Genomic DNA, 11,168 nt, shown 5'->3' with positions numbered 1-11,168 from the left:
TGGTACTGGTAAGAAATGTTAAGTTACTTATATCCCTGGCTGTGACGCCTTAGAAGAAAAACATTGCTAACTCTCAGTTTTTGAGAGCCATCCCTGGCAGAGCCTGATGCACTTTACAGGACCAGTTGCAGGGAAGAAGAACAAGGGCTAAAGAAGTGTCTTTTTTTTATGGGTTTGAAGGCAAATCCCAAGACATATTGATGATAGCATTATACCCTCCTTCCTCTCCCAAGAGTTCAAAGCAGCAAAAATGCCTCTTATACTATAATATAGTGGGTTCAAAGCATGGAGGAAACAAGGTAGCAGTGATCAAAGCTCTTTATTAAGTACAGCATGGTCATAGCTGAACTCTAAGACTAAGAATGAATAAAAGGGCCAACCGGGCCAACTATATACATTTCAAGGTTCCCATGCTAGGATGCCATTGGATCATTCAAACCAGCAGGGGGCCCGTGATTGGAGCAGGGCAACAGGGATTTGGATCCTACTGCCCTTTGTTCCTGAGTCCCCAAGCTCAGTCCTTCAGGCTCCGATGAACCAAGCAGGAACCCTCCAGATATATACTTTACATCAGCATACACAGCACCTCTCAAGCAGTCTCTTCCCCTGCTTAGTTTCAGCAACCAATCCTCTTGTGACTGCAGTGCAGACTTTTCTCTGGGCTGCTGCCATTAATTGCCACCATTAATTTAAGTGGACGCTATCAGACATATTATACACATTTAGCGCTATTTTATCCATCAGATGGATATGCCCATTATAGCAGGGCAGAGCCACTGTGAGGATTCACCAGCCTCAATTACAAGCACATAAAGTAATAGGTGCCTCAATGATTATTTAAAAGCCCTCTTGAAACTCAGCAATTAACAAAAGTTCATTTGAACTAGGATGCCCTGCTGGTGTGATGGCTGGCTTCAGTTTGACCTTACGGTTTATCCCAGCAGGCGTCCTTTGTTACCGCTCCACAGGGCAACGCAGCTGGCCTTAGGTGCCTTTTCCCCTCCATTTGCCAAGTCTTGACAAACCTCCTCTCCCCCAGTATGAAAAACTAGAGCACCACAATGCATTCTCTCCAAGTAGGAAGTTCAAAGCCAACACTAAACTTCAGCTGTGCCCTAATTCCAACAACTCAAAGAGCCATCATTAGTTTAAAAAAGGACACTGATGGTTATGAACGCAGGCACCGGGTGACTTGATCTCTTAATCCAATTCTTTGGTTAAAGTCACTGAGCAGAAGTGTGTGAGACTCACATCCGTGGCAGCAAGTCACAAAGACACATAAACCAACGCCAGCACAAAGCTACCATTTCTGGAGACATCTGTGAACAACATGCTGTGCTAAAAGCCATTCAATTCACCATGTTGGTCCAGACGCCTCTTGCCAAAGGGCTGCCTCTTGCCAAAGGGCTGCACTTGCTGGCAGACAGAACAGCCACCACAGTTTGGGCAGCTTTCTCTCCAAGGCTGAGGCAAGTGTCCAGCAAAGCACGCGCCCGGCTGGTCACAGTGGGGAATGAAGTGATTGTTTCATAGTCTGTTCTGGATAAGATCTGCTGAGAGCGCAGAACGTCCAAGATGTGATTCAGGCGCCCTTCTGTCATAAAGCTCAAGATGGATTCTCGCCCACAGGCTAGGATGGCACAGCAGTTTCCTCTATAGCATGGATCTGTAGCACAGAGGAATATAATATAACGCACTTGTATCTTTTCTACATTTTTGGGATTCTATGCCCACCCCATCCATTTACAACCCATACCACTGCATAATTCACATAATTATAATAAAATGCAATCAAGTTGCAGCTGACATATGAAGACCCCATAGGGTTTTCCAGGCAAACAAGGTGGTTTGCCATTGCCTGTGTATAACAACTTCCATCTTCCTTAGTGGTCTTCCATAGACAACCCTGCTTAGCATCCAAGCTCTGACAAGCTTGGGCTAGTAGGAGCTATGCAAGTTACTACTCTGCATATTGCTCTATAGATAACCTGGTCAATTATTCTGAGTTTTTTCTCCTCCCCCCCCTCCCTTTTTAAACTAAAGATTTCATTAAGAGGCCACTGGAGTTACTTAGACTTCAATTAAAATAGTGCGTGTGAACAAAAAAAATAAAACTAAATAATTTTGAGGTGTAAATGGTGAAAATCCTTATTTGAAAAACAGCAGAAATGATATTGTTGATGCAGCTATCAAGGCAGAACAACAGACTAGGAGGCTTTAAAAAAATCATACTCTTATGAGGCTTTGTCTACTTTGGGGTCTCCTTGGAATTAACATTGTGGTGGTCAGTACATACCCCAGATGGTATGACTGCACAACTGCATCGCTGTGCTGTAACACAATGCTTACTACAATTTAGTATTTTTATTTTAATTTGGAACAATCACTAAATGCTACAAAAAGGGCTTTGGTGGGGCCATTAATGCCTGAAAGGGCTAAATGGTAAAGATTTTGACAGTGCTCAATTATGCTTCCCCCCCTCCCCCCCGCCCAGTCGGAATAAAGAGGCTGACACAAAATATTGGGAAATGGGCCACTTTATTTAATTAACACAACTAACACGGCAAGGGCTACCTGCAGTTGGACAAGCCCTGGGGTCTTCCTCCGACCCCGCCAAGTCCAACAACGGGCGAGCCACCCTGCCCCCAGCATGAGCTATATGACTATGGCTAATGCTGGGCCGGCCAGGCCACAAAATACCCTCCCCTAAACTTCAGCCCCAATACCCAGAAGGAAGCGAATTTAGGGGAGGCACGAATACAATCCGCATTATACAGCATTGAGCTGTAAAGCCTACCTGCCGCTCCTGCGTATCGCCTGCACTAACAGGTGCAGAGGCCTGGGTGCTCACCTGCAAGGCAGAAACCCCTTGCTCCTTCTGCCAAGTGACCAAACTAAACCTCCCTACCTAACTTCCACACCACTGTCAGCAGTACAAGGTAGGCGAAAAACACCCCACCGCAGGCCAACCAGGTGAGATGAAAAAATTCCTACCTGGCCTCTGATAAGACAATTGGTCAAACCTGTACTACCACAGGGTGGGTAGGTGGGCCGAGAGCCAAAAAAGAACTGCGCTGACTGGGTGGGGTCGAGGCTATAAATAGCCCCGACGCTCCACCCGCCCGCAGCACCCGGATGGCTGGGAAGCTCTCCAGCCTCCCATCCTTCCAGGGAGGCAAAGGGCGGCCCTGTGGTGCGCAGCTGCTTTGCAGCCCAGCCAGGGCGGGGCCGAATTGTCCCTTCCTAAAGCCAGCTTGGTTAGGATGGATTACATGATTGGAAGTTTCCCAGTCTTCCAGTTTATGCAAAAGATATTTTCTATAAAGTTTCGCAGCTGTATTCAGCAGGCTTATGGGGCGATAATTTTTTGAGTCTGCCTTATCACCTTTCTTGTGGATTGGAACTACAATGCTCAGTTTACATCCAGAAGGAAATAGACCAGTTTCATTAATCTGGGTAAAAACTTTAGCAAGCACTGCTGACCACCAATCAGGAAAAGACTTAATTCTGGAGGAATAAAATCCTCCCCTGGAGATTTTCCCAAGGCTAGAGAGGCAATAAGACCTTTAACCTCAGATTCAGTGACTGGTGGCCAGTCAGGTGATATAGCGAATTCAAAAGGGGATATCTGCCTCTGTGAGCCATCCGTCAAGGGCAAGGAGGGGGGGGGGTACTCCAAAGATATTGCTAAAATGTGCAAACCAATCCTTTCCTGAAATTTGGGCTTCAAGCTGAGGAGGGGGTTTACCAAACCCAAAGGAAACAAGTTCCCAGAAGCGCTTCTCTCTTTGCTCTGTGACTGCCAGATCTAGTTCACGCCGCATTCAACATATTGAAAGAACTATTTAACAACTAAATTAATCAAGTTCCTTAGAGGAAGGGTGGGATGTGATACCAAGATTTCATTTTCTTATCTGACTGCATCATTCAATTAGTTAAATTTAGAAGCATTGTCAGAGCTCATAGCAGTGAGAAAAATTAGTAGTCAGTTATAGCCATTAAAAAAAACCCCTGTCTCTCCTCCCCCAGCCCCCTGGCTGGAACAAAGACTTGGGCTTCCTCACTCACTACAGGTTTTAATAGCTGAGCATGATCCCCCTCCCCCAATACTGCTGTTAATCAGTTCTACTTATCTTACTTCCTATTGCTGTTTCCTTGATTGGATCTGATGGACTGATTTCTCTTTGACTGGTTATTTGTTTCAAACTAGCCTCCCTTTGCAGCATCTGCCCATTTCTTGCTTGTGATTGTAAACATAAAGAACTGGTGAAGATGAGCACTCCAGTGCATCTAATGAAGTGAGTTCTGCCTCACAAAAATTTATCTTGAGATAAATTTCATTTGTCTTTAAGGAGTCATTGGACTGCAGTGTTGCTGCATAGTTGCATCTGGAATCAACATCAGAAGCAGGTGTCATCAGTTGTCACAATTCCGTCCTATGCTTGTTTACATGGGAGTAAACCCTATTTGGTTCACTTGGGCCTTGCTCCCAAGTCAATGTGGGACTGTGGCTTCAAATGGTTCCCTAGCAACAACCTGTCACTGTAAAAGTGAAGTTTGTTGGGACAGTTTCTGTGACTTGGATCCTTCATTTTGAAGAAGATTGTGACCAATTTCGCACTCATCTTATGCCGCTGTCACGTTCATCTTCTCAGCTCAGCGTCCTTCGGATTTCCCACTATCTGCACCGGGGCTGCAGCAAATAAAACTGGGTTTTAGCGGTTTCCTTTTGCTGTGTGAAAACCGCAAAGTTTGCTGCAGCCCTGGAGCAGATAGTGGGAAATCCGAAGGACACCGTGCTGAGAAGATAAATGTGACAGCAGCGTGAGTGCGAAATTGGTCTCTCCTGAGTCATTAGACATTTTCCTCCCCCCGCCCCAAACAACACTGATTTCACATAATGCTTCCTTTTCTAATGCAAGCCATGGTAAATCAGCAACAGACTAGAGTTCAGGGCTAATTGATTTGAAACAAGATTGGCTCTTCTTAATAAACAGCTTTTAAAAATTCACCTGCGAATGAGCGTCCGGGCCAGGCATAGGGAAAGTTGCTGTTGGAAGGGCTGCGATCTGCTCCCAGCACAGGCAGCGGCTGCTGACAACCCTCAGATTTTCTGCGCAAGGGAAAGGTGACTTTGTCACTTGGATCCGATGGAAGTAGAGTGGGTAAGGAATGGCGAGGGCCAAATCCTTTGATGTCACATGCTGGAGGACCTGTAGAAATCAGTTCAAGAACAGCATTATCATTGTTCAACTGAAGCTTGTTATTAGTAAGATAGACTGCACAGTGAGACAGCAGACGTCTTAAACCCACTCTAGAGCAGGACAACACCGTATTGTCTGCGTAGAGTAGCAAGGGTACATGTATTGCACTAAGTTTCGGGCTGTGACAGTTAGCATCAGACAACTGACCAGCAAGGTCGCTAAGGAAGAGATTGAATAAAAAGGGAGCTAATATGCAACCCTGTTTGACACCCCTGTTAGCAGAGATCTTTGGTGTCAGATTGCCTGCTAGTGAGCATTTTATCTGACAAGAATTAGAAGTGTACAGTTTCATAACGAGCATGAGAAGTCTTTTATCCATATTTAGCTGCTCTAATTTATTCCAAATAAGGTCCCTATCAACTGAATCGAATGCACTTTTTAAATCCAGGAAAGCCACAAATAGTTTCTGGTTATTTCTCACAGAATACTTCTCAACTAGGTGCGATAGGTGGACTTTCCTTTGCAAAAACCCACCTGCTCAGGGCCCCAAATTTTCTCCTGTGTCATCCAGAGATTAAGCTTAATTAGGAGATATTTAGAAATTAGGCATTTGCTTCCAATATAATGCGACCTGGTCCACCGACTGCAAGTATGCAGTGAAGACAGCTGACACCAGTGCTTCAGCTATAACACACTTTTTCTATAACAGAGGCAACCAATTTGTGCCAGCTGCTATAAGAATTTTTAAGGTCGAAGTGACCACACAATTACTGTACAGCATTCCAATCTGGATTAGGTCCTTTGACTGTGCTATTGAACGTGCCCAATTCAAATTCCTGAGAAAAATTCTGGGCATGCCACAATGTGTTTCATATGCAATCATCTGCTTAGAAACTGGTCAGTCCTTAATGGAAGCCAGTGCATGGCTTATGACATTCAAATTCTGGCTACGTTTACATTATAGTTTCGAACCTGGGAGCTTTATATATCAAATGCTCTCTGAGTCCAATGTGTCAAATTGGTCAGCATACATAGAGAATAAAATTAAAGTGATGGGTCTGTCTATAGAATCTCTGTCCATGCTTACATTTACTGCTGCATTCCAAAAGATCAAAAATAGGATGTTAGACATTGAGCGCCAGAAGTTTAATAGTCTGGCTAACAAAATCTGCTCCCCTCTGAACTTTGAGATCCCTCTCAGCACAGGGAAGATGACTTCCTATCTATCATCTTTGCAGGTGCCCCAACAATCCAGAGCGTTTTCTCTCGCTAGGTGCAATGCTATGCCCTCTGCCATTCTTGATGGCAGATTCAATAAAATAGCCTATTCAGCTAGGTATTGCCCTTGTAAACAAAAATGTGTTGAGTCAATTACTCATGTTCTCCTGCACTGCCATCTGCATATGGACCTACGTTATATGTATTTATACCCTGTTTTAGCCAGTATGATCGATTGCTCTGATGCGCTTAAGGTCCACAGACTCTTGAATGATTTTTCTATCAATGTTACTGAGAGGTCAGCCAAGTTTCTCTACTCTGCTCTAAAGTTGCATCAAAGGATATCACAGTAATAATTTCTGTTCATACAAGTGTACATGAAAGTTGTGTTTTTATCCTGCTTTACACTATATTAATTTTGTACTGCTATTTTTATGCCAATAAAGGCTGACTTGAACTTGAACTGCATTGTAGCAAGAAACTGGAACCAGGGAGGGATCTACAAACTACACAGAAGCGTCAGTAAATCTACAGACTGCTTCCTTTAACTATTATTTATCTAGAATATTTCTGTGCCACTCTTCAGAGTCCTATTTGAGGTGGCTTACAATTAAAAACAGGAACCCCGTGGTGTAGCGTGGTAAGCTGCAGTAAGCTAAAGATAGTCCCCTGCGCAAGCACCAGTCGTTTCTGATTCTGGGGTGAAGTCGCATCACGACGTTTTCATGGCAGATTTTTTATGGGGTGGTTTGCCATTGCCTTCCCCAGTCATCTACACTTCCCCCTCAGCAAGCTGCGATTCATTTTACCGACCTCAGAAGGATGGAAGGCTGAGTCAGCCTTGAGCCAGCTACTTGAGCCAGCTATCTGAACCCAGCTTCCACTGGGATCGAACTCAGGTCGTGAGCAGAGCTTGGATTGCAATACTGCAGTTTATCACTCTGCACCAGGGAAAATGGGTTGAAAACAGCTAGGAGGAGATATAGGCATTGAAAGAAAACCAGCACATATGAGACTGGTTAAGTCTGCCTTCCTCTCTCCACATCTTCCCTACAAAATACCCCCTCCCCCACAATTAACACTAGGAGGCAACCCCCAGGTTAGGAACCAGTGTTCCCTCTAAGCTGAGTTAGTGTGAGCTAGCTCACAGTTTTTAAATCTCTGGCTCACACATTTTTGTCTTAGCTCAGGAAAAATGGCCCCAGAGCATATTAATTTATGCAGCAGCTCACAACTTTAATGCCAGTAGCTCATGAAGTAGAATTTTTGCTCACAAGACTCCACAGCTTAGAGGGAATATTGTTGGGAATCCGAACCCATTGTAATTTGTTTGATACCAATTGATATCCCACTTTTCTCCCTGATTGGGGACCCAAAGCAGCTTTTCATATCATTCCTTCTTCCTGTGCTTAATCCTCACCTTGTGCAGCTAGATTAGGCCGAGAGTCTCTGATGGGCCAAAAGTCACCTGCAGGCTTCCATGGCTGATTGGGGGTTCAAGCCTGGTAACACCTGGTCCTAGTCCAGCACTCTAACCACTACCCCACTCCAGCCCTCAATCAATTTAGTTACCCCTTTAGATACTCTTGCACGCAGCAGAAATAGTTCGCCTCTCAATAGGTGGAACAGAGGAGATGCTAGCCCTGTGCTAAAACAAATCTGTCAGTCATTCAGGTGCCACATGATAGCCACACAGAACTCTTACCTTCTCTGTGGAGAGGGTGAACCCTTGTGCACCCAAAAGGAGCTGTGTGAGGCTAAGCAGTTTTTGTGCAAACATTTGAACATTTATAATAACAGGTCAGCATGACCTCACCAAAGAGATAGAGGAAATTTTCAAACGCCACTTCAGCATCTCTTGTGAAGAGATTCTCATGAACTACTGTGCATTATCAGGTTTCTGTTTAGGTCTGGACGATGGCTGTGGGAAGCATGCCTAGCAGGAGGGATATGAACAAAGAGGCCACCTACTGACCTTTGGGAACCAGAGTTTTTACATGGGGGGAGGAGAGATGTTAATACCTTTTTCCAGGGTTGTATCAGGAGGGGTGGCAAACAGTGTCTGCTTCACTTCTTTTTCTTGCTCGTGTGTGTCACTTTCAAGGTGGCTGCCAGGCAAGCTCTGTCCTTCTAAACTAGTCTTTTTGGTGAGCCTGGTCTTGTGCTGGGGACTGACTGCCTGTGACAAGGAGGGAAAGCTGCAATTAGTTAATGTAACAGCAGCAGCAATATACTGCCCCGATACAGCAATACCCTGGATTTTCTGGCTCCATCCCCCACACCCACCCCAGTTCCTTTTGACTAAGAAATGCATCTGAATTTGGCAGGTCTATTAAACTGTTTATTATTATATCTGGCTGGGAAATTTTCCCTGACTCAAACTTTGCATAATCCATTAACACACACCATTTTTTATCAAATATTCTGGCTTCTACTTCCTCTTTTTTTGCATTGCATCTGAAAAGCAGATTACAAAGATCCTCTTTTTATTCATATACAACGACAGACTACCCATAAGAAACCACAAAATACTATGAAAAAATTATGCTGGCATCCACACCACACCCCTCCTGTAGAAGAGCCATCTATATTTCAGTTTCCTTACAGCAAGGTGCATTTGTAAGTACTACCAAGGGAAGCTACCAAGAGAAAGGATTCCTTCCATGTTTGCCAGGAAAACATACACCATGAGGGCTGGCAGTACCAGGCTTAGCAGAGAGTGCAGTCCTGTCCTCCAGGATAATGTCTCAAACAGAGTGTGCTCACCTCCAAGTTGCGCAAATCAATTTCAAGCGCATGAGCATTTGGGCTTTTGGCAGCATCTGTTACACAGTCCTGAAAAAAGAGAAGCATAGCATGGCAATGCTTGTCATGAAAGAGCAGAAAGGGGTGGACAATTGACAAAGCTATCACAGCACGAAAACAAACCAAAGTCCACCGCTGGGAAAACGTCATTCTTCCAAGGAACAGGAAGTGGGGAATCTATGATGTCAGCCAGAGAAAGTTTATATTTAAGCTGTTAGTTTTCAGTCTCATGAAACCTGATACCCAGAATTAAACCTGGTCGTTCTTGAAGGTGCCACTGGACTCAAATTTTGTTCTGTTGTTTCAGACCAACATGGCTACCCACCTGTATCTATGCAAATCAACACTGTGGGGGGTAGGGAGGGGGATTCCAACACTGGCATTGGGGTAGTGGACCCCATTTCTTCCATATGCAAGCCCCCCTCCCCCAAAAATGCACACCTCTATAAGAGACAGTTCTTTCTCTGTCCATTTTTAAATCAGTTTTACCCTACCATTCCTGTCATACTCTGGAACCGAATACTATGAAGACTCGATAACTCAGGAGCTGGAGACAATCTATTGGAACAGTTTGTGATTTATTGGATCACCTGGAACAATGAATTAGTTCTGGATGCCATTGTTTTTTTTTTTTTATTTAGTGGTTTTAATTGTGCAAATTTAAAATATATTTAAGTGTAAAACGTATTGTTTATGACTATGTTGTAACCTGCCCTGAGCCCGTTTGTGGGAAGGGTGGGCTAGAAATCAAATAAATCAAAGGCGTTCAGGATAACTTACACAGTTCCCTCTTCCTCTAGGTTATCCTGGAGATAACCCTCAGAGACAGGCTAGGCTGAGAGAGAAGCCCTTTTCGGTCGCTAAATCTGAATACATATACCAGGAGCAATGTTCCCTCTAAGCTGCGAAGTCTTGTGAGCAAAAATTCTACTTTGTGAGCTACTGGCATTGAAGTTGTGAGCTACTGCATAAATTAGCTTGCTCTGGGGCCATTTTTCCTGAGCTGAGACAAAAATGTGTGAGCTGGAGGCTAAAAAATTGTGAGCTAGCTCACACTAACTCAGCCTAGAGGGAATACTGACCAGGATGAGGAGTACATCCTCCTGGAGAGCCCAGGCTAGCCCAATCTGGTCAGATCTCAAAAACTGAGAAGGGACAGCCCTGGCTAATATTTGGAGGGAGAACCACCAAGGAATACCACAGTCATGATGCAGAAGCAGGCAATAGCTAACCACCTTTAAAAGTCAACTCACCTTGAAAACCATACGAGGTCACCATAAGTCAGCTGTGACTCGACAGCATTTTCCACCACCACCAGAAAGTGTGCATCACACATGATCCTTCAGTTATGCATGATCACTATATTTTTCTGATGGGCTCTGAAGAAATGCATGTTTTCTTTGGAGGTTTGAAATGAGCAAAACCATCACTCTTGAGTTTTAAAAGTTTTTTCCCTCCTCTCTGGGCAGAGAGGCAAGAAAAGGAGAAGGTAGTTCAACTACTTTCCTTGCGCGGGATCGTCTCTCCCCATATGAGCACCAGGGAGTTCTATGATCGGCCAATCGACATCTTCTGACTATCCCTGGCCCAAAGGACGTCCGGATTACCTCGACTAGGGCCACGGCCTTTTCAGCCCTGGCCCCCACCTGGTGGAATCCGCTCCCCGTGGAAATTTGGGCCCTACCGGATTTACTACCATTCTGTAGGGCCTGTAAAATGGAGCTGTTCCACCAGGCCTTTAGTTGAGGCAGGCGGATGTCCTTACTTTTTTTATTATACCATCTAACTGGCATCCCTACACTGATTTACCATCCTGATTGCTAGAGATCGGACTGACAGTCTTGATGTTTCTAACATCTAGGACACCTATGCCTTAATTTGTAAAATGTGCTTACACCATCCACACTGTATTATCTAATTGTTTTAACTTGTTTTAGTTGT

General features: G+C 44.5%; 1 protein-coding gene across 1 annotated transcript in view; it reads right to left on the bottom strand.

The window, feature by feature from the left end:
* Nucleotides 1–1,349: 1,349 nt before the first annotated feature.
* Nucleotides 1,350–11,168, bottom strand: part of LOC132582279 (receptor-interacting serine/threonine-protein kinase 2-like) — a 35,687-nt gene continuing 25,868 nt past the window's right edge. Inside the window, exons 9-12 of the mRNA XM_060253818.1 lie at nucleotides 9,189–9,257; nucleotides 8,445–8,601; nucleotides 5,013–5,213; nucleotides 1,350–1,666 (exon numbers count right to left, since the gene is read on the bottom strand). Of these exons, the coding sequence (XP_060109801.1) occupies nucleotides 1,350–1,666; nucleotides 5,013–5,213; nucleotides 8,445–8,601; nucleotides 9,189–9,257 (744 nt within the window). The remainder of the gene's footprint in view (nucleotides 1,667–5,012; nucleotides 5,214–8,444; nucleotides 8,602–9,188; nucleotides 9,258–11,168) is intronic.

This window comes from Heteronotia binoei, chromosome 14 (genome assembly GCF_032191835.1).
Source record: "Heteronotia binoei isolate CCM8104 ecotype False Entrance Well chromosome 14, APGP_CSIRO_Hbin_v1, whole genome shotgun sequence".
In the NCBI taxonomy this organism is placed as follows: Eukaryota; Metazoa; Chordata; class Lepidosauria; order Squamata; family Gekkonidae; genus Heteronotia; species Heteronotia binoei.
Note: the sequence above shows the minus strand (reverse complement) of the source record. Positions and strands in the feature narration are given on the sequence as shown.